This window comes from Dermacentor variabilis, chromosome 4, assembly GCF_050947875.1.
Source record: "Dermacentor variabilis isolate Ectoservices chromosome 4, ASM5094787v1, whole genome shotgun sequence".
Lineage (NCBI taxonomy): Eukaryota > Metazoa > Arthropoda > Arachnida > Ixodida > Ixodidae > Dermacentor > Dermacentor variabilis.
In genome coordinates, this window is record NC_134571.1 from 4,285,641 (window position 1) to 4,309,875 (window position 24,235).

At 44.6% G+C, this 24,235-nt stretch overlaps 1 protein-coding gene across 2 annotated transcripts in view; it reads left to right on the plus strand.

The window, feature by feature from the left end:
- LOC142578588 (proton channel OtopLc-like) overlaps window positions 1–24,235 on the plus strand; it is a 163,334-nt gene that overhangs the window by 115,514 nt on the left and 23,585 nt on the right. For both annotated transcript variants that reach the window (XM_075687978.1, XM_075687979.1), the window contains 2 exons: window positions 3,200–3,314; window positions 14,983–15,274. In XM_075687978.1, the coding sequence (XP_075544093.1) occupies window positions 3,200–3,314; window positions 14,983–15,274 (407 nt within the window). The remainder of the gene's footprint in view (window positions 1–3,199; window positions 3,315–14,982; window positions 15,275–24,235) is intronic.

Genomic DNA, 24,235 nt, shown 5'->3' on the forward strand with positions numbered 1-24,235 from the left:
TGGGTTAATTTTGCTGTTACCCGCGATTACATTTGCAACCAGCCAGATACTTTCTGCGGGTGTCATAGGAGCTGTATCTACCATTAGCCCACCACAGCTATGGCTCACCAATCCCACGTTGTGGGTCCTACACGATGAGAACAAGTTTCGCGTTCATCGCGTCGCGTCGGAGTTTCGCAAATATGAAGTCCTGCTCCAAACTTTGCCGCTGCAAGCCATGGACGAGATACGCGACATCCTCATCCAGCCACGTCAGGAAACGCCACGTACGGCAATCTGTGAGCTAATGTGCTCGCACTTTCCGAACCGGGGGGGGGATGGAGCGATTTCAAACCCACCCCGCACGCATTTGCGGATGCTTCGACTGCCGACCGGCGATGGGGTCCGCCCCTGATCGACGGAGGACGAGAGGCGCGAGACTGGAGGCGGCGTAAAAACAAAAACACTTAGGTTAAAAGAATAAATCTGCCAGTGACATGATAAAAAAAAGAATAAGCAAGCTACAAGCGGAGAGTGCAAAGCTTTGCGGAATGCGTGCGGGTCACACACAACACACTCTGAAGCGCGACACACAAAGCCACCTCTTCAATGGCAGTATTCAATTGAAAAGGCAGTGCTTCCAGTAAACAGGGAAATTTGAACGCTAGCTGAGATAATGAATTTTACGGTAATTGACATCCACTGAGAAGTCCGCTGAGCAGACCGCGAAGGCACTTTTGCGTAAGACAGGATAGACATTGGCGACAGTGTAGCAACAGCGGTCGGACATCAATTCGCGGCATGGGTAGTAGCCGAGTTAAGTGTTCCCCAGGCAATCAAGAAGAAAGATTAAGTATTGAATTTAGCGAAACACCAACAAAGGTGTGAATTAGACCACAAGTAATTAAGAAAAGACGCACAGAGGATAACAATAGAGACGCGAAAATTTTTACATAAACATGCAGATTGGCCTGAAGCAGAAAAAATGAATGGAAATGCAAACGTAGCTGAATGATGAAGCTATTAGTGTGTACGCCTTGACAGAAACTCATCCACGAGATTTGGAGCAGCCGTTTGTTATTGACAATTTTGTGTGGGAAGGCTGCAACAGAGTGAGTGGGTCAAGGAAAGGCGGAGACTCAGGCATGCTTTTTAGGCAAGGAATGAAGTGGCAAAGGGTTAAAGAAGCATGTGAAACATGCGCCTCACGCTTACTAAGGTTTGCCTTTTTCCCTCGACTTTGCCACTGCTGCTGCTGTCGTTGTCTTGCACGCTGCGTCGGGCATGGTTGAGAAGGTGTACATAATAGCGATGCGGGAGAAGTGTCTGTCAGTCCATTCGTGCGTAAATTGCGTGCGCCAGAGACCAATGACCTGCAGAGAGCTCCAGATGGCATTGTGGCGGCCACAATGCCCTCTGGAGCTCTCTGGTCGTTGTCACAGTGGCCTCTGGGACTCCCTGGCCATCAACACAATGCCTTCTGAACGGCTGTGGTTACGCGTTAGCCTCGCAAAAACATTCAATCTCTCAATCAATGACTCAGTCAATTAATGAAACATTATTCTTCAAGAGCAACAGAACATATATGTGCAAAGATTATTTGGGCCGATAGCCTAAAATGGCTAGTGGCTGGTCCAGTGCAATATAAAACAAAAATATGCACAGGTCAGCTAGAGGAGAAAAAATCACGCAAAGAAAAACAAAAACGCCTACATATATATATATATATATATATATATATATATATATATATATATATATATATATATATATATATATATATATATAAGTACATCTATAATATGTACTAAAATATAGTGAGCATAATCTCAACAATGTCTCTAAATAGACACCAAGTTCACAGGCCTTGCATAGACAGAAAAAATGACTTACATGCTAAGTCGAAATTACGTGCAGTTTTTATTGCAAGGGGGTTCATGTTCCAAATTTTAGTTCCGCTGAATTATAATAATATTTCGCGATAAACATCACGACATTTGGGCAAGTTAAAGTTACCGTTTGAAGATAGACGCGTATTGCGTATAGGAACGGAAAAAAAGATCAACAGGAAGAGGAGAGTTCCTATTAGTTATAATATTGGTTGAAACAGCAATCGTAAGTAAGCGCTGCAGAAGATGCAGCGCTTACTTTTGTATTCGCGTGCAACAGCGTAGTGCGGAGATAGTATGGTAGAAAGAGGAGGCAACGCCCTGGCAAAACGGGTGGATAATATGCACTCTTCGAATACTTTGTTTAGCGCAAAACGACAAACACAAGAAAGACGACAGGACAAGGCGCTACTCTCAACTAGCCCGCCAACGCATTGTGATGCACTCTTCGTTCGGGGCAACTCGCCCCAATCGGATGATCGGGGCGAAAGGGAAAGGCGCCGTCTTAAAGCATGTTTCGTTTGGGGTCTCTTGAATAAAAGAAACGCTGCTTTTATACATGGCAGCAGCTGCGGAGAAACACCAACAATGTTAGTTTAAGGTATATGATGTGGCACGTTTCTACTATTTCTGAAAAATAAACGCCGTGAAAATTTGTACATGCGAACAAAACTGACGCAGGGCGTGCAGACGCTAAAGCGCACCTAAGCACCGCAACGCGAAGGCGACGACACGTAAGCGGCTGTCCAGCAAATCAACACGCGTTGCCGTGCGCCCGCATGGCGGCGCCCGTGTGAGGGAATGACACTGCTCACTTAATCGCAGGGGACGAACAATGGCGCACAACAATGCCTGCGGCAAACCCGTGTCGATGTGTGTTCTGTGTACTACGCAGACAAACACAACTGGGGTACGCCAGGTAACATTTACCGTGGCCTCACGACTGTCGTAGGGCATCAATATCACCGCCAAATATCGTCAATGAACGTAAGCAACAAAGACAGCTTCGATTCCCACACTACGTGGGAACTGCGTAATCTGTGTATTTAGCATTGCCATGTGTTCGGCGTGTTGGTAAACTGACTTGCAAGGCACATTTAGTGCCAGCGAACTAGGACAGAAGGGAGACGACACCACAATGCGCTGTGTATTTACTTTTACAAGTCTATTATGAAACAAGAGGTTGCATACTTAACCTACCGTTGTTATATTTCCCAGATCACGTGCATCGCAGTACAAGACATGATTAGTCAGGATCTGTTTATATATGGTTCTCCTAACAGAAGCACGGTTTTTGACAAAAACGTGTTTCGCATATTTCTCCAATGCAGACGAAACTTGACGACAATGTTGAGCCTCATCTATGCCATATTCATCGTGACCCTTGGCTGCATTTTCACATCAACCTACCATGGTCACTTGTTTTCCATGAAGGAGTATGACGAGGTAAGTCCTCTGTACCGTTGGCATGACAGCTAAGTTGTTTCCTGCCTTGCCTTTCATACACAGCCGCTTACAACCGAATTGTATTGCAACAATATTTCATGGCTTTGCTACTTAACTATCAAATAACAATAAAAAAAATAGATGGCTGCAGAATTTTTCTGCCTGAAACAGGGCGCCAAGAATTGCTTTCATAAAAGATAAATACATAATACAAAAACAATAAAATAAATATAATAAATAAATTAAATAAGAGATGCATCTGAACAGGGTGCCCATTAGTGTTCTTATATCGCTTACGTGTCACTACGAAGTATAACTGGTGCCGTGGTCTCCGTAAGCAGTAGGTGGCCTACGATGGCGGTGATTCTCATGAAGGGCTAGCAAGAATGATTCTTTTGTCCGTCACCCTATATTTTTTTCTAGCTCTGAGTGTGCCTAAATAAACTCTGGTGACTTCTGTAGCCCCCTCATGAAATGTTCCGAATTGAAATTGGTGATGTATATGAAAGATTAAACTGGCTCAGACGCACTCACAGAATATTTTTCCTACTGTTCACTCGTACTCGGACTTACCGAGATTCTACTAAGCTAAACTTTACTAAGCTTACTAAGCTTTACAACTAAACTTTTACTAAGCGAGGCTCAGACAGACACACACGCAGTGGACCTATGACAGAGTTCAGCGACCGACGCGAGAGGAGGACGAAAGCCAAGTATCACCACAGGAGGGCGCGCTTTCCGTAAGCGAATAAGACTCACATTTATTCACTTCTCGAAAGCGTATTCATCACTCGCGCCTGTGAATGTTCACTCAAACAAATACTGCACGAAACAGTGAGGCTTACTGCGCGTTATATTTCGCCAGCTATCGGGTCACCGCTTCGCGTTAAGGGCGAAACTGCAATTTTATTATAACTGGATTCTCCGCACAAAGACATGGAAGCTCGCGAGTCGTGCCTAGTATATACATTGGACCCACTATTTGGGGGCATCAATGAAAGCATACGTAAGCCTACATGCAATCCAACTTACAAAAACACTTTTCGAATGCATATCAGTCATTCCATCTCAAGTTGTACCTCATGCTTTGTCAACCATGTCCAACTTTTTCGAGAAAGATTATTGCTGTTTGGCTCAATACGCGAAGTGCCACCTGAACAGATCTTTTTTTTTTTTTTAACGTTGGTGCCATGACAACGCTTTAAACCGCGAACAGACGTAAATGAAGCTTAGTGAAGAATAACTTGCACAGAAAATATTGTTCTTACCGGGAGCTGCTCAACTTATGTTCTGTAATTCGGAGACACTACTCTTTCCTAAATATTATACGCGATTTGTTTTTATTTAAATTTATATTAATATTAACCAGTAGAAAAATTTACAATATGAAGCAAATCGGACTTTTTGTAGAAGAAATGTTTCTTCGCTAGGAAGTCATACTGTAGAATTCGTTTGTGCGTATAATAGAAGCTAAAAGTACATTGAAAACAAATAAAATTGAATTGTCTGTTGAATATGTGACGAAGTTGTACGAGATAGCATTTTAGGTGTGATTGTGGCAGTGCTGACGCATTGTAGCGGTTGATGAAAGAATTGTGCGAATATAGCATGTTTTGCTGTGCTTTGTTGGCAGATTATTCATTCTTAAAAGATTAACCTTCGTTGTAATCGAGAAGGAATTCCTGAACTGAACTATGAGAAAGCTCTGCAAATTTCTCTATACTGCGGCTCAAGCAGGTGTATTATATGCATCTGCTCTTTTCTTGCTCTGTATTGAAAATCTGTTCTGTGTACAGTCAAGAAGATGAGCATTCGATAATTGATAAAAGCTGCACAAAAACTCTTCGCTGACCGCTACATGCCTTTTTTCTGTGTCGTAGCCTAATACGTGGGGCCGTGATCCACACACAGGATGTTTCAGCCAAGCAGGCCCAAGCTTTAAAAAAATGCACGCGCGAGTAACGAGACTACAACCAACTTAGTATTATTCGCTGTCCTCGTGAGCAACTGAAAGCAATTTTCGCTATTTCCTTAGGTAATTAATGACCAATAATTAACCAAAATATAATCATTGATTGAAACGCAAGATATTGAAGGTAGAATATGTAGGACCTAGAGAGAACTATCCAAATAATTTCTTTCCGTGATAATACGTGCTGCGGTTCTATTTTTTCAGCGCTGGAAAGAAAGTGCGCAATATTTAAAATATGACCACGTGACTACGCGTTCACGCACAACGATATTATAGAGTTATGGGGAACCAGCGCTGGAGTTTTCACGACACCTACAGCGCCGCCCTGGCGGTCAGAACGTTCACAACTCAGCCGCTCCCGCGGACGAAAATTGCTACTGGTAGTGGCATTGCGTGCGCTGAAAGTAGAAGGAAAACAAAAGGACGCCGGTGGTACTGTTGCGTATACAAGTGCCACAGCTGCGCTTCATGTTGTCCGAGTCTTCATGTTGTTCGAGTCTCGCCGTTCACGCTTCTGGTTCGGCAGGCTTTATTATGAGTCCACGCACATTGCTTGGCGCACTAGTTTCGCTGTAGTTGAAACTGTTGCTGGGCTCAGGCACGAAATTCGCGCCTCATATCTTCACTAAGGATTCCACGGTGGCGGAGCAAGCCGCGATTGCTCTAGCCATCAGGAACCGTAAATGGTCTTTCATCTATAGCGATTCCAAAGCAGCAATTAAGAGCTTTGACAAAGGCTATGTAGCTGGGACTGCGGCTAAAATTATCGACAAGGTCGAAACTATCAAAACAGAAATCCGATGGTTTCCTGCACATATGGGACAAGTGGACGAGACTCGGCCCAACCTCAACGAGGTGACGAACGACCTGGCACGAGGACTTGCTTGCCGTGCCGGTCAGAACCGAACCGCCGCCCACTACCATTCCGGGGAACATAAAGATCAGTTACTAACTTACAACGACATCACTAAATATTACTACTTGGGGCGTAGGCAATTCCCTCTGCCACACGTAAAATTGAACAGGGCTCAGGCAGTGACGCTACGTTTACTGCAAACCGGGACGTACCCCACTCCGTATTTCATAAATAAAATTCACCCCGAAAGAGAAATTAGGAAAGAATGTAACGTGTGCGATGGCATCATTGACATCAGACACATGCTGGCGGGCTGTCCCGCGACTCTCGCCGACCCCGAAGAAAAATGGCTTTACTGGCACAAGTTGATAACAAGCTCTTGATATCAAGATCAGCTACGGGCTGTCCAGAGGGTCCATGATGACGCCATAAGGCTCGGCCTGGCGGTGCCGACATGGACGCGGCCCGCCTCGGTCTGAAAATACCGGGCTTCAGGACACTAATAAAGTTTTGTGAATGAATGAATGAATGTTAAACCGGCCACTTCGTTGACGCTGCTAGCTGTGCAGGTCTATCTCTGAAGTTACGCGTATTGCTAGACGTATCTTTTTTTAGTTGGAGTCTGCTGACGAACTCTAGACTAAAACGACGGTTGTCATTTGAGCCCCCGCTGTTCGATGATGTAGCGCGCTTTGGTGTGCGTAATTGTATTTCCGGGGTTGTCACCAAAGGCACCTAGGCACCACTGTGCATAGGCACAGTAACTGCAGCTATATCTTGAATACCCCATATCTGCGCGCATAATAAATCAGAATGCAGACTTCAGTTAAACATAGCCGAAAATATATTGGGTTAAAGATTTCGTGCAAATCTAAGCTGGTTGAAACATTTTTAACGCGAATAGATCCGGTAAAAGACACCTCTAACGAAGGGTTCCTCAATGACCCAGAACATTGTCAACGTTCGACGTTGATAAAATTCGTATGGTCACGCACATGGCGGGCTGACATATCAACAGTTCTTATTTTCGAAATTATTTGTGAAATGTCAGGGCGTATATTCCCCCCCCCCCCCGTTTCCGTGCCTTGTATCATTTCACAAAATGTTGTGCCACACCAAATCTTAGCTTATTCATCTTAGGATCACTTCACCGAAGACCAATTTGAAAGCCAAATCCTTCGGAATTACGGCAACAAGAAATTAAGGCCCGATGCATTACCAAGCCTTTTTGCAGTACGAGCTAACGCGCCTTTGACAGATTATGGAAGTACTACCCCAGCATCGGTTCTTATAATGTATTCTTATGTATTTTTCTGTATTCTTATAACGGATTCTTATGTGTTATAAAGAAAGTGAAAGGTAAATATACACCCTGATTCCGTAAAGCCTGCACGACTGCTCAGGTTCCGACTGAATCAGACGCTTTCTTGTAATCAATGAATGCTATATATAGGGGTTGTATGTATGCCGCATATTACTCTTATCACCTGATTGATAGTATGAATATGGTCTATTGTTGAGTAGCCTTTACGAAATCCTGCCTGGTCCTTTGGTTGACAGAAGTCTAAGGTGTTCCTGATTCTATTTGCGATTACCTTAGTCAATACTTTGTAGGCAACGGACAGTCAACTGATCGGTCTATAATTTTTCAGGTCTTTAGCGTCCCCTTTCTTATGGATTAAGATTATGTTGGCGTCCTTCCAAGATTCCGGTACGCTCGCGGTCATGAGGCATTGCGTATACAGGGTGGCCAGTTTTTCTAGAACAATCTGGCCACCGTCCTTCAACAAATCTGCTGTTACCTGATCCTCCCCAGCTGTCTTCCCCCTTTGCATAACTCCCAAGGTTTTCTTTACTTTTTCCGGCGTTACTTGAGGGATGTAAAATCTCTCTAGATTATTCTCTCTTCCATCAGCGTCGTGGGTGCCACTGGTACTGTATAAAACTCTATAGACCTCCTCAGCCACTTGAACCATCTGATCCATATTAGTAATGATATTGCCTGCTTTGTCTCTTAACGCATACATCTGATTCTTGCCTATTCCGAGTTTGTTCTTCACTGCTTTTAGGCTTCCTCCGTTCCTGAGAGCACGTTCAATTCTATCGATAATATACTTCCTTATGTCAGCTACCTTACCCTTGCTGATTAACTTCGAGAGTTCTGCGAATTCTATTCTAGCTGTAGCGTTAGAGGCTTTCATACCTTGACGTTTCTTAATCAGATTTTTCATCTTCTGCGATAGCTTACTGGCATCCTGTCTAACGAAGTTACCACCGACTTCGATTGCACACTCCTTAATGATGCCCATAAGATTGTCGTTCATTTCTTCAACACTAAGGTGCTCTTGCTGAGTTAAAGCCGAACACCTGTTCTGTAGCTTCATCCGGAATTCCTCTATTTTCCCTCCTACCGCTAACTTATTGATCGCCTCCTTATGTACCAGATTCTTCCGTTCCCTCCTCAAGTCTATGCTAATTCCAGACCTTACCGTCCTATGGTTACTGCAGCGCACCTTGCCGAGCACGTCCAGATCTTTTATGATGCCAAGGTTAGCGCAGAGTATGAAGTCTATTTCATTTCTAGTCTCGCCGTTCGGGCTCCTCCACGTCCACTTTCCGCGATCCCACTTGCGGAAGAAGGTGTTCATTATTCGCATATTTTTCCGTTCAGGGTGTAGACGGAATCAGGGTGTAGACGAGCCATATGTAAAAATACTGAAAGATATCTATACCGGCTCCAAAGCCACCGTAGTCCTTTATAAAGAAAGCAACAGAGTCCCAATAAAGAAGGGCAGCAGGCAGGGAGATACGATCTCTCCAATGCTATTCACATCGTGTATACAGGAGGTATTCAGAGACCTGGATTGGGAGGAAATGGGGATAAGAGTTAATGGAGAATACCTTAGTAACTTGCGATTCGCTGATGATATTGCCTAGCTTAGTAAGTCATTGGCCCAATTGAAATGCTTGCTCACTGACCTGCAGAGGCAAAGCACGAGGGTGGGTTTAAAAATTATTCTGCAGAAAACTAATGTTTAACAGTCTCAGATGAGAACAGCAGTTTATGATAGGTAGCGAGGCACTGGAAGTAGTAAGGGAATACATCTACTTAGGGCAATTAGTAACCGCGGATGAAGATCATGAGACTGAAATAATCAGAAGAATAAGAATGGGCTGGGGTGCATTTGGCAGGCATTCTCACATCATGAACAGCGGGCTGCCATTATCCCTCAAGGGAAAAACGTATAACAGCTGTGTCTTACCAGTACTCACGGACGGGGCAGAAACCTGGAGGCTTACGAAAAGGGTTCTACCTAAATTGAGGACGACGCAACGAGCTATCGAAAGAAGAATGATGGGTGTAACGTTAAGTGATAAGGCATGGGCAGATTGTGTGAGGGAACAAACGTGAGTAAATGACATCTTAGTTGAAATCAAGAAAAAGAAATGGGCATGGGCAGGGCAAGTAATGAGGACGGAAGATAACCGATGGTAATTAAGGGTTACAGACTGGATTCCAAGGGAAGGGAAGCGTAGCAGGGGGCGGCAGAAGGTTAGGTGGGCATATGCGATTAAGGAGTTTGCTGGGACAGCATGGCCACAATTAGCACATGACCGGGGTTATTGGAGCACTATGGAAGAGGCCTTTGCCCTGCAATGGGCGTAGGCAGGCTGATGATGATGAAATATCTACATACAAAACGTGTGTTGCTCCAAAATCTCTAGTTTGTGTTGAAGTTCAAGTGAGACTGATAAAAAGGCCCTGTTCGAGAAAACATTATCCGTTAGTTCGCTTGAGCACACCACCTACACCGTTGACACCGCAGTGTAAGTGGTCGCAGTGGAAGGGGCTTCGATAAAGCAGTGCAACGTGGATACCTGTAGTTATTGCAGTAACTCCTTTATGAACCTCTCCTGTCATAAACGCAACAACCAATTCCTTCAGGCGCGCAGTGCACTTCGCACCAAAGGGGGCGAACGTTGGGAGCCTCAGCTAGCTGTACCCGGCAGTGCGCCCGGGAGGAGCGGCGAGAAGAAGCGCCGGCATGGGAGATCGTGTTACTTTTAGCTCATTTACGGGCATGAGGGGTTTGGGGGGCCGAATAAATCCTTTAAGCTTCGTAAAGTAACAACGCTCTCCTCCTCTGCCTTCACTTCGTTTTTCCTCTCTTTCACGCTCCCTCCTCGGCCGTGGTGCCGCCTACACTGCTCGAGCGTAGCAGACGACCTTTGGCCGAGTGAATGCGCGCATGGCAGAGCGATGCGTTCTAAGCTTTCGCGTTGGCTTTCTTCTTCCCAGTAACTTCGTGTACAGCATATATTTTCTGAACGATCGGTTATGGAAACTCAGTGACGGCCGCTTTTTTTTTTTATTGTTAACTATTTTGAAAAAAAATATGCGAACGAGCGGTAATGCTGTGCCATGACGAGTCGGAGTGTATCGCGTGCGCTACGAATAGGTGCGCAAAATTTGTCAAGTGCGTGTCGCAAGATTTTGTTGTGAATGGCTGCAAATAACACAGGTACGATCGAATGCTACCATCCTGACCTCGAGCAAGCCCTCAGTTGCCTAAATAATCCGCGCCGTCCTTACCATGTGAATTCGCGGCGCAGATCAACCATGACGTACAAAGGCGGACAGAGGGCACGAACGATCGCTGCTCTGAAGGTTCGAGAGAGTATTACAAGCTGCAGTGCCACCAACGTGCGTGTTTGCCAATCTTCTGAGCACACGCAAAGGCTCAGAGGTGGGCCATGGTGCTATTATGTTTCTCGTGCCTCAACGTTGACAGTAATAGGCGCGGCCGATCATCGAGGCAGGATTCTGCGTATATACAAAATTAAATCTGTTTTTTTATTATTCGTTCGCGAAGCGGGAACGAAGCTTCGTTCAGGCTCAAACAAGTGCATTGTTTTTTTCAGGTTAGTGACTCATCACGAATAACAATTCATCGTGCGGTAGCTCGTCCGTTCACGAAGTGACGTACTTGTCGCGAACCGAGTTGCACTAAGGTGCATGCATTGCGGACGGTTGCGCTCGCTCCGAAATAACATTTGCGAGGTATGGCTTTAGTGAAGTGATGAGCGCGCAAAGAACTGCCGCGCTATGACGCGACCGAAATTGCGGTAAGTGAAATGATGCAGTCGTTCGCATTGAGGCACCATTTGTTGTCTCATTACGTGTGTCCCAGAGACATAGTAGTCGAACGAGCTAATAGTTGAAGGAGCGAGTAAGCAAACGACTGAACGAACCAGCGAACGGTGACTAAACCAGCCAGTGAACGAGAGGGCGACCGCACATTTTCTTTGCGAGTGCTCCACCGCCGCATCTTAACCTACACTCACTTTAAAGTCATATCATAAGAAGGCAACAAACACTGACACCAAGTGCAACACAGGGGAAATTACTTGTGTGTAATAAACTAAATAAAGAAACGATAAATTAATGGAAATGAAAGTGGATGAAAAAATAACTTGCCGCCGATGGGGAACGATCCCACAACCTTCGGATTTCGCGTGCTATGCTCTACCAATTCAGCTACCAGGGCGCTGTTTCCCCATCCACTTTCTTTGGTATTTATGTTTGCTAGTAGACCGCTGGGACTGTTAGCCAGTGCCACCACTCGCAGACCTTGGCGGCGGATGTGGAATATCCTTTCTTCCGCTGGCGTCACGAGAACGTGATCTTATTGGGTGAAGGCAACCGGTCAATAAACCCACACATGCTACCTGAAGGCATCAATGTTGCCGGATTAGAGACCGTCGTTATGTAATAAACAAGAAAAAAGGGGGTTGACTAAGGACCCGATCTTTATTAGTCATAAAGAAAGCCGCCTGCGGGAAAAAGGATGTTCCACGTAGTATACTATACACATACCCATACTATACTTGCACATACTATACTATGAGAGACTCGCACCTACCTCGTATAGTCGTGTGAATAATGTTGGTCTGAAGCTCTTCCTCCCAACTGGATGAATCCATGTCTTTGTTCTTAACCCGTAGCGCTTACCGGACAGTATCGAGAACAGCTTCGTGTTTTTGCTAAAACTATATTAGAATACGAAGGCGCAGCAAGTTATGGTGACAGAAAACGCCCGGAAACGTCGTCGCACTTACTTAGTTCAAGGCGTTCGCAAACCAAAACAACACGGAACAGCAACGGCACCATCATGCGCTCCTCGCCACTCCATGGACGTTCCTGAAGCGAAAATGGCACTGAAGCGCGCCTGTAAACAAACAAAACCGGCGCGAGGGCCCACGTGATGCCATTAAGCCAATAGCGATGCCGCGTCGGCCTTGGTCGGAGCGCGCGAGGAGGAGGCGGCAGTCTTCAATGCGTGGGGCTACTTTACAAAGTTTAAGGAGCTTTAGGGCGAACGCTTTGCTGTGCCACCTGTCGAACAAGGTTGGAGTTACTGTGAAGAGATCAGTGCGAACGCTTCAGGTTCTCGATCGCGGTCATCCACTTGACTTTTTCGTCAAGCGGCCTTGTTTCTGAAACCTCTCGCAGGATACAGAGGTCCTCTTCAGTGGTGAAATACGTCCGAGGCTTTTTCTCCTGCACACGAGTCGGCGCTGCGTTTGAAGACGACACCGGCGACACACCGCTGTTCGTGCGGGTGGTCGCCATGTTTGTTTCGTGAAGACGCTGGTCCGCTGTACATGCAGCGCTGGGCACAGGATACCAGCGAGCGAACGCCCCCCTCCGTAAACGCGCTTGCCACCCAAGCGTACCGCACATGCGCAAAGGCGTCTCTACTCGCCCGCTGGCCCGTAAACATGCTGAACTCTCTAATGCCCTGAGACATTCCACCAAGAAAGGATCGACGCGCACGGAGACCGAAGGCATGAATAGGCCGCAAGTAAAAATGTTAGGCAATGGCCAGACCCGTCCTCGACGATACATTGCCAACAGCAGCCGAAAGCTCTTCGCCCTTCACGCTGCCTGTCAACAGCAAAAACACTAGAAAATCTCCAAGAATTGTCGTGCGGTCGCATGTCCATCACTTCCACGGACAATATAGCTCGACAAAAGCGGACGCCAAAACCGCTGTGTACTATCGGTCCTAGTTGTCTGTGCCTTCGGTCGGCCTGCAGGATCTATCATTATTCCATTGCACGTTTGAGAGCGCTAATGTTGCCATGCGTATTGATGCGGTACTTTTTCTAAAAGTCGTGCGCTCTTTTACAGCCCGGAACATTTGAAACCACTATAGCTGTCAACACGGAAAAAAATAATTTTGAAATTTCTCAATAGACTGTACAACATCAAGAGTGCAGATTTTGGGTTAAATTATTACTTTCGAATTTGACTAATTATTTCTTGGTAAATAACTACGTAAGCTCCTAGTAAACAATACTTTTGAGCCGCTCAAGAGGACAGCGAACGGTACTAAGTTGGTTGCATTTTTTGCAGCTCACCCCTAGATTTCTTTAAAGTACGGCCCGACTTATCTGGAACACCCTGTACATGTGGCGAATAAAAGTACTTTCGTGTGCAAATCCGCACTTTTATATTAGGTTTCCAGCTTACTCTGTGGCACAAAAGGAGGTAACGAGCCTGCATGCAGCAGAAGCCTGTGTGAGAAGCTCAGTAAGGAGCTTGCCTATGTGTGCAAAAATAATGTGCACAGCCCAACTACGGACAAAAGGCGGGAAGGAACAACGGAGTGAACCGCTAGCTTTCAAATGAACCTTATTATCGTAAACACAATGACTACTCATTGGTAGTGGTATGCGAGATTTTCGTCCCCTGTGGATTGAGGTACGCATAGGGCAGTCTAGCGGAATGCGAGATTACGGGAACATAGTATCGAAGTGCAGAAAGGTGAGAGTGGGTATTTCTTGCTTTAGATTATAATTAGCGTTCTTGCTCTATATTGTTTCAGGCAAGTGATAACATCAGGACGATCATTGAAGCCACGGCTATTCCTGAAGAAAATTACGTCAGTAAGCCATGGGTTGCATTGTTCCAAAAGAAACTTTTTCTGTATATGCGGAATGCGCAGTAGGTGGTGTGCCGTATTAATTTGCGCTGTTGCATCTCAATGCATTGAGACATCACTGAGTTTCGGCATCATGCATCGGCACTTCTAGGCTGTGATCACGCGTGCTCGACCAATGTATGTGTTTTACGGTACTAAAGTTCAGTTGGAAATCAAGGCTTGTCTCAAACGTTCTTTTCCGTCCTTTGTCCGCAGTGTCGCTGAGCACATTGTCATCGATTACCAACTAGCGAGGTCTCACGCCTTGCTGCATAAGGAGCTTGTGTTGCAGCTACATTTATCACTCGGGATGGAACTAGATACTTGACGTTACAGCTCGGAACGTGGCATACGTTGATAAGTGCACTGTAGTGAGCCACCATTGACCAGTATATAAACATTTTGCACGGCTGCCACTCGCTAAGTATTTCGCCCTGACATATAGTCAACTAGAATAGCCTCACACAAAGCCATCGATGGACGGAGGCATGAAGTATATTGGGAACGCAATCAGCATTCAGTTACACGATCTGTTCGCTACAAAGCGCATTTATGATTACCACCTTTCTCGAGCTTTCGTGTCATGACGCTTTCATACATGCTCCATTTTGTCTTGACACTTAATGACATGTCTTGAGTTCGACATAGACTACTTTTTTACTTGCTTTCTGCCTTTACTGCTACTGAGGGGGAACATTGTTATTCAAGGGGCCACGAGGTCATATTCAAACGCATTGATCAGCCTATATAGCTGTCCCGAAAAATAAATTGAAGTTCATATAAATTAAATAAAGTAAACGGCTCGAGAATCGGCCTGTTGTTGGTTGATGACTTTTTGTACTTTCCATTCAGGTGTACGGCATCGTGATGTGCCTTGTAGGCATTGCTTGGCTGGTTGTGCTGCACGTGGACCTGACGCGCTACAAGCTCCATATCCTAGCGCGTATCAAGAAAAAACTGAAGGAGTACGAGGACCTGGCCGACCGTTTCTCGTTTACTACCGAGTGTGTCATCAACGAGCAGTACCCATGGGCTGAGACGAGCAAGGACGAGTCGGACGAAGAGGAGCACCACGTGCTGCCCCACTACCGCTTCCTCAAGGGACGCCACTCGGGGAGCTTCTTCCTCAAAACCGGCATGGCCGGTGAGTTTCTCTCCCATGGTTATTATCAGCGCGACTAGTCCAACTCATACACTCTCCCAATGCTGTACTTTGCTTACTATATAGGCGCCTAATCTGAACATCTTGTTCCCTTCCGGGACCAGCCGTTTGTTTTTTTTTTTTCGGTGGGTATTCGGTGACTCCAACAACTTGATGCCGTTTGTCTGTGTAAATCGCAGGGGAATGGGTTGCATTCAAAGAAACCAATTCGACAGGCACGTTTGGAAGCAGAATCACCTCAGACGAGATCAATTCATATATACTCTGTTCAGTGGGACCTCAATATGAATATGTATTTCGTGTAGGCAGCCAGGATAGAGTTCATAAATTGGTTCATCCCTTGTCTGAAGTAATTGGTCATACCACGAAAGGGAAACGTGTACTGTAGGTAGCAGTGGCAGCTTCGCTGCACACTCGCAAATACCGGTTCATAATTGTCCATTCTTTCATTAGTTGCGCTCGAAAGGCGAGGCAATGACACCGATAGCAAACACGCGAGCGCTGCGCTGCTGCCCAGCGTAAACGGAACCCCGGAGGCTACCAGGCATGCCATGGTCAGTGCCGCGAGTGCGTCGTTGGACGTCTGGTGGCATTGCGCGCATTCAGAAAGTTGAGCCTTCGCGGCGCCACGAGGCGGTGAAAGTTGTCGCCTGTCAAGAGAACTTATTCCCACATAGTCCGGCTATATCATAAGGAGTCGAAATAATAGGTTACGGCACAAAGAAGAGAAGATACACCACAAATGCTTAAACAATTATTCAGAGGCTAAAAAGAGCTTATAAAAGATGCGAGCGAAATTATAGCACACCAATCCGCGTTTCCTGACGAACTAGGTACTCTCAAGTTAGAAATCAAGGAGCTGCCCTAAGGAACGTGCAGGAAAGTAGAAAGGAACGTCAAAAAATGGCGCACGAGATGAAATTAACGATTTAGTAGCAACAAGGAATTACTCATTTGGAGGACCGACAACGCCGACACAGCGACTAGATGTGAAGGGTGCCTCTGTAGAAAGAATCCACAGACTCGGCAAGAAAAACAGGAACAAAACACGAGCAGTTGTAATAAGATTTTTTGACTATAATGGAAAGATGGCCGTACTTAGGAATTGCAAGAAGCTGTAGGGAACGAAAATTTCTTTATCGAATGATTACTCACAAGCAACGTTACAAAAACCCAGGGACCTATGGGCGAGCAAGAAATGGAAAGGGAAAGAGGGGTAAAGGTACGGCTCGTGCACGACAGGGCTTTCATTGATAATGAGGCGTTTGGATGGGATAATGAAAGTGGGCGCAGAGTGAAACTTGACCGGCAGCATGTAAGTGAAGAGGAGTCTGTTTGACATTGCGAAGCGGATAAAGATCATCATCTTCATAAGCTTACTTTATGTCCACTGCAGGAGGAAGGCCTCTCCCTGCGTTCTCCAATTACTCTTGCCCTGCGCCAACCGATTCCAACCAGCATCCGCGAATTTCCTAATTTCGTCACTCCACCTCGTCTTCTGCCGTCTTCAACACCGTTTCCTTTCTCTTGGTACTCATTCTCTAACCCTAATGGTCTAACCGTTATCTAACCTGCGCATTAGATGACCTTCCCAGATCCATATTTGTTCTCTTAATGTCCATCATAATAACGGCTCCACCCGTTTGCTCTCTGATCTAAACCGTTCTCTTTCTGTCTCTTAACGTTATGCGTAACATTCTTCGTTCCATCGCTCTTTGCCCGGTCCTTAAAATGGTCCCAAGCCTGTTTGTCAAGCTCCAAGTCTCTGCCCCATATGTCAGCACTGGTAAAATGCACTGATTGTACAAATTCCTTTTCAGTTATAATAGTAAGCGTCTAGTCAGCAGCTGACAATGTCAGCCTTATACGATCCAACTCAGTTTTCTTCTTCTGTGAATTTTCTTCTCATGATCAGAGTTCCCTGTGATTAGTTAACCTAGGTGAACGTGCTCCTTCACGGACTCTAGAGGCTGACTGGCGATCCTGAACTCTTGTTACCTTAACAGGCTATTCGTGGTTATTTTTGTCTTCTGCACCCCCCCCCCCGTTTTAATCTTCAACCCCACACTTACACTATCTCTGTTAAGGTCTTAACTCATTTGTTGTAACTCGTCTGCAGTGTTCCTGAATACAACAATGTCACCGGCAAACCGCAGGTTCCTGAGATATTCGTCGTCGATCTTCACTCCTAAGCATCCCAAGTTTAATAGCTTGAATGCTTCTACCAAGCACGCAGTGAATAGTATTGGAGAGATTGTGTCTCCTTATCTGACCCCTTTCTTTATAGGTCTCTTCCTACTTTTCTTGAGTAGAATTAAGGTAGGTCTGGAATTTCTGCAGATACTTTCCAAGGTATTTACGTAAGCGTTCTGTACTTCCTGACTACTTAAATCCTCTATGACTGCTGGAATCTCTACTCAATCAAATGCATTTTCGTAATCTGTTGTACTCTACAGATTTCTCGATAACCTGATTAATGACATAGATGTCATCCATTGTAGAGTATCCCTTCCTGAAGCCAGCCTGTTTCCTTGGTTGACTAAAGTCCAGTGTTGCCCTTATTCTATTGGACAATATTTTGGTTAGTATTTTATATAATACGGGGAGTAAGCTAAGGGGCCTATAATTTTTCAATTAGTTATCGTCTCGCTTTTTGTGTATCAGTACCATGTTTGCATTCTATCAGTTTTCTGGGACCCTTTCAGCCGATAGACACTTCGTGTAAAGAGCCGCCAGTTTTCCAAGCATTGTGTCTCGCCCATCGTTGATTAAATATAATGTTATTTCATATTCTCCTGACGCTCTTCCTTGTTTCGTGTCTTGCAATGTGCTTCTGACCTCATCGCTAGTTATAGGAGGAGTTTCTGTATCCTCTTCGTTTCTGTTTCTAATGTAGGTATCCTGACTTCTCTGTACAGGTCACTGCAGAATTCTTCTACTGCGTTTACTAAACCTTCGAGATTGCTGATGCTATTCTTCTGCTTATATTCCTGTGCATACATCTTGGTTTGTCATATGCCAATTTCCTTCTCACTGATTTCAGGCAGCGTCCAATTTTTACAGCTTCATCAGTCTTTCTCGCGTTATAGTTTCGAACATCACTTATTTTCGCCTTGATCTGTTTTGACAGTTACACGAATTCTATTTTATCTCTTGAGTTGGACACTTTCGTTCGTCGTCATTTCTTTATTAGGCCCTTTGGTACTTGGGACAAGCTTGCCTACTGGTTCCCTTGGAGCCTTGCCTCCCACCTCGATTGCTGCCTCTGAAGCCAGCCTAGTTATGGCTTCATTCATTACCTATATGTCATCATCATATATCTGTTCTAAGGCTGCATATTTGTTTGCAAGTACCAGCCTGAATTTGTCTGCTTTTACCCTTATTGTTTCTAGGTTGAGCTGTTTCCTCTTGACCAATTTTGCTCTTTCTCTCTTAAATTGAGGCAAATCCTAGCCCTCACTAAGCTATGATCACTGCACTTTACCCCACCTATCACTTCTACATCCTGCACTATGCTGGGATCGGCAGAAAGTATGAAGTCAATTTCATTTCTTGTTTCACCATTAGGGCTTTTCCAGGTCCACTTTCTGTTGCTACGCTTCCTGAAAAAGGTGTTCATTATTCCAAGCTTATTCCTTTCTGCAAATTCTTCCAGCATCTCTCCTCTAGCGTTCCTAGAATCGACGCCGTAGTTGCCAATTGCTTGTTCACCAGCCTGCTTTTCCCCGACTTTTCCATTGAAGTCGTCCATTACTACAGTATACAATGAATTCTCACTTGAGTGAACTTCGAGGGACTGAAGGAAATAGTTCACTTAACTGAAAGTTCACTAAACTGAATATTCACTTGACCAACATAAGACATGGCATACAGAGTCAAAAGTTTGAAATGCAATTCATGGAGAAAAACACAAGGCATCCAGAGTGCTAGAAATGTGTGAAATGGAATTTGCACATATCAACAAGTACAAGGTTCATAACAGTTATAATGCTGCCTTTCTCACTTAGAAAAAAAATCTGTAATCTTCTTTTGCACTTGTACTTTTAAAGCACAGGAAGTAAGAAAACTTTCCAAAGAGTCAATGTTTTTGTACGCTTCTTCTGGCACAGCTTGCTGTTGAGACACAAATTCTCTGCTTTCCAATGCACCATACAACCTCAGCTAGAGTTATAGGGCTTGAAACTGGCTCGGCAGTTGCCTCTTCTTCGTCTCTTCGTCTTCTTCGCCTCTTCTTCATCTCTTCTTCGTCTTCCTCGCCTCTTGAGGGGCGCTGTAGCGCCAGCGGCGTTACATTGCCGCTGGAGCGGCGGTTTGATGAGGGCGGGCATCGGTTGTGATCGTAAAAATAAGCCTTGGTCCTCTGAGCGAGTTCGTTAAACTGAAATATTGACTGTTCCGAAATTCGTTTAAGTGAAACATTTTTGCATAGAATCTATAAGAAAACAGCCGGGGATTTTTAAAAAGTTCGTTATTCTGAAATATTCGATAAACTGACGTTCGTACAACTGACATTTTACTGTATTGAGTTGGCACTTTTCTCATCGCTAACTAAACATTTTCATAAAACTGAAATACTTTATCATCATCGTGACTTTTCGTTGGCATGTAGGCTTGTACTACCTTTAATCTATACCACATAATAAGTTTCATTACGACTACTGCTACCCTCTCGTTGATGCTGTAGAATTCGTCAATGTTGCCCACTACGTCCTTATGGATTAGGAATCCTACCCCGTATTGCTTCTTATCTGGGAGACCTATTTAGCAGAGAACATGGCCGTTATTGTGGAATATATAAGCCTCACCAGTTCTAATCTCACTAAGGCCGATGATATAGCAAACAATGTCTGACAGTTCGTCAAAGAGTCCTGCTAAGCTAGCCTCACTCGACAGAGTTCTGCTGTTAAAGGTTGACAGGATCAGTTTCCGTTGGCTAAAGATAATTTTTATCCTAATCAATGTAAATGCGCGAAGTATAGCAAACAAAACACTTGAGCTTCGGCATCTTCTTATGCAGTATAATTCGCATGTTTTCGTTGTCACGGAGACTTGGCTGCGCGCCGAAATTGCTGATTCCGAAATAGTCCCCCCTCCCCCTGGTTATGGGCTTATCCGCAAAGATCGTAACACGCGTGCGGCGGCGTGGCAATCATATTCAAAGAAGGAATTGGTGTCGTACGAATGAGTGTCCTTAAACCGAAAGTATTTTGTGGAAGCTTAAACTCAACAGTATTTGCTGCGTACTTGGAGGAATATATAGTCCCCCATATGCACCTCTAACATTCTTTAAATGGAACTAAGACTACCTGCGCTGCAGTGTACCTGCCAGCGCAGCGGGAGACTTTAATCTGCCAGGCATACAGCGGGACAGCCTTGAAAGTGGCTCTTCTGACGTTACAAACTACGATACCTTGTTCGACATCGTGTTCAATAAAAACTTAACGCAAGTTGTGCATTAGATAACTAGAAGTGGACCCACGAGAGAATCATTGCTAGACTTGGTGTTCATAAATGAAGGAATACACGAATACGAGATACATATTCAAGAAGGACTTTCTGACTACAAGCTTGTTTTACTAGGTGTAAAAAATAGCCTACCATGTAAAAATAAGAAAAGCAAACAAATCCTCGTTAGAAATCTCAACAATGCTGACGACGTCAGCATTTTAGACTACATAAAAAATTACTCTTTCGACGGATCGGATAACGTTGAAACCTTGTGGACGGAATTTAAAAGAATAACATATTATTGTGGAAAAGTTTCTACCCCCACGCCAAACAAAACTTGTCAGAAATTGAAACTCATGGGTTAATCTGGAAATTATTCAGTTAAAGCGCAAATTAAAACGCGTGTAAAGAAACAACCCAAAAAAAGAAGCTGATATTTCACAAGAATCATCCTTACTTAAGCATAAGTTCATTTCAGCCAATTAAGGATATTTTTCCGCGACGATACCTTCTTTTAAGGAATGTTCACCACAAGGTTTCTGATGGGACATGGCTCCAACGAAGGACAGCATTCAGTACTTAGATTTCGGAGGCTACGTTATTGCCAATCACGCAGAAATTGCTGCAAGATGTCATGAGATTTCTCACTCTGTTTTTACGCCTACTAAAGTTGAAAGCGCAGACCTCTGCGCAGAAGATATCCATGAACAGTAGAGCATGCCAGATATCACTATATCTGAGCAACGTATATTGTCGCTCTAGCTAGACATTGACACAAAAAAGTCTGTTGGTCCCGATAGTGTCCCTAATGAGTTTTTATTAGGTTAAGCCGAATGGGTGTCTAAATATTTAAACGTTATTTTTAACTTGTCTCTGGAGAAGCGAAAATTGCCCTCATGCTGGTTAAGAGGAAAAGGTATACCTGTTCAAAAACCGAAAGCAAACATTGTGTTTAAAACTACAGACCAATGTCAATCGCGTCCACATGCTGTAAAATACAAGAACATATAATACGGCAAGTTTATTTGATTACCTTGAGGGCCAAAATCTGTTTAATCCTAATCAACGTGGATTTAGACGCAAATTGTCAACGATCACCCAGCTTGTAGAAACAGTGTATGAGAACTCTCCGCTTATGCCGTAGTCTATCAAAGGTGTCATCGATCCTCGGAAGTGGATAGACATCCTGCTTTGTGACGACGTTCAGATTTCGATAATCAACGCAGAAGCGCAAGGTCTGATCCTTTTTCTTTACCAGCACCACAGGCAAAGCCAACGAGCTGGTCGATGATTAAATTACGTCGTCTGTATTTCTTCCACTTATTTGCTGATGATCTCTCTCTCCCTTTCGCTCCTTCGGTGACACTAGGTAGGAATGCTTGAAAATAGGCCTCACAGCTTCGTCGACAATGATACGGTGTTTGACGATGGATGTTCTCTGAACTTTTGATGTCGTTGAAAAACACGAGGCGAATTCTCGTACAAGGTTCTCTATTTGCTGCTTCTGGTTCGGTGATGGCGCTGCATCGATGTTGATGGATGCGAGTATGGAGTCTACGCTGTCAGAATTGAGTGTGCAGCATCGGAAGGGCTCAAATCCGTAATCTGTGCGTTACTCAAGTATTATTGCGCAAGAAAAGACACGGACTTAAAAGAAAAAGACACACAAAGCGCACACTTTCAACTGAAAGTTGAAAGTTTGCGCTTGGTGTGTCTTTCTCTTACGTCCGTGTCTTTTTGTTGCGCAATAATACTTGAGTAATGGATTACCAACTTGCCCGGAATGCTGCACTCATTAAATCTGTACGTAATCGTTAAGGCGAGCAATGACGGTTCCCTTCGCAACATGCTGGACTTCATTTCCAAGATTAGTCACAAAGGCATTCGAAAACCCGTTACGCAGCCGAACAAGACCCCTTGCCATACAGATCCCTTTTTCGAGTAAGAGCCCTTTATTACTGTGTGCATTCCTTCATAGTAACTAACCACACTGATTCTCATAAGCTTCAAGAAAATCTTAGAAGCATATCCAACTGGTGCGACAAATGGCTCATGCGACTAAACGTTAATAAATGTAAAACAATGCATGTATCGGGCCGCACTAACTCTGACAACACGCGTGTTTACTTATTTCACTATACTAATCCGTCAACTCGTACAAATACGTAGGTGTCCATATTTCACGTAACTTATCATGGCATACGCACACCAAACACGTGACTAATAACGCTAACCGGGTTCTTGCGTCGAAATTTCTCTGCTGCGTCTGTGCCGATAAAGCTTACCATCTACAAAACATTAGTGCGACCAAAGCTAGAATATGCATCCGCAGTATGGCATCCCTATCAAATCATACTAATAAACAAACTAGAATCCATCGAGGATCGCGGAGCATGTTTCATCTTATCTAACTACTCCCGTTACGCCCAGCATTACTTCCATAAAAACCACACTTACTTTACAGGACCTCTCATTGCCCCGTAATTGTCTTAGGCTGTGTCTTTCCCACAGGCTGTATCACCCCAACCCACTATTAAAGGATCATCTTATTACTCGCCCTTCATACATTTCATCCCGTTTCGATCACATGTTTAATGTTGGTGTTCATTTTTTTAGAACAAAAATGTGTCATGGTTCTTTTATTCCTAAGACCAGCGCCGACTGGAACGACCTTCCTGCTCCCATCGCTGCCATTTCTGACGTTGACAACTTCAAGACTGTTGTATTTTCTGCCGTTTTGTAATACCTATTATTGTACAATTATGTACTATATTTTTTCACTTACCACTCCTTTCTGTAATGCCTTCGGGGCAGGAAAGTATCTGAAATAAATAAATAAATAAATAAATAAATAAATAAATTGTCGCTGAATACTCTGCTTTTTACGGCGACAGCTATGTGCGATATTGGGGCTATCATGACGTCGTCGTCTATAATCTGAAGTGCATAAAATTGGTCTTCGCAGTAGAACGGCGCGATGGCGTGCTTCATTGAGAACGACACACAAGGTTCCTGCAGGTTGATTACCTTGCCGTCCGCCTGCAAAATGTCCATTCCAATAATTAAATCCCTTGAGCATTCTGACAGGACAATGAAACTAGCGACGTATGTAAAGCCGCGTATTCCGATTCTAGAAGTGCGCCTGTCCACCGGGTCGATAAGGTGTCTTCCGCGGTTCGAATTTGCGGTCCTCTCCAAGGAGTCAGCACTTTCTTTAGTCTTCTGGCAAGTACTGTACTCATAACGGAACGGTCTGCGCCTGTGTCTACTAAATCAGTATTTTCGCAGCCGTCTATAAACACACATAAATGTCACTGGTCACTGGTCACTGGTCATAAATGTCAAAAAGCTCACTCTTTCCGCAACTGCCCTCGCGTCCGTCCTTATATTTCAGAATCGGCGCTGCAGACTCTGTTCTTGCGTCGGCAGCGGCCTGACCTCCACAGGTCGCCGGTATTAGTGTTCCCGACGTGCGCTTCGGGAGCGTCGCTTGGG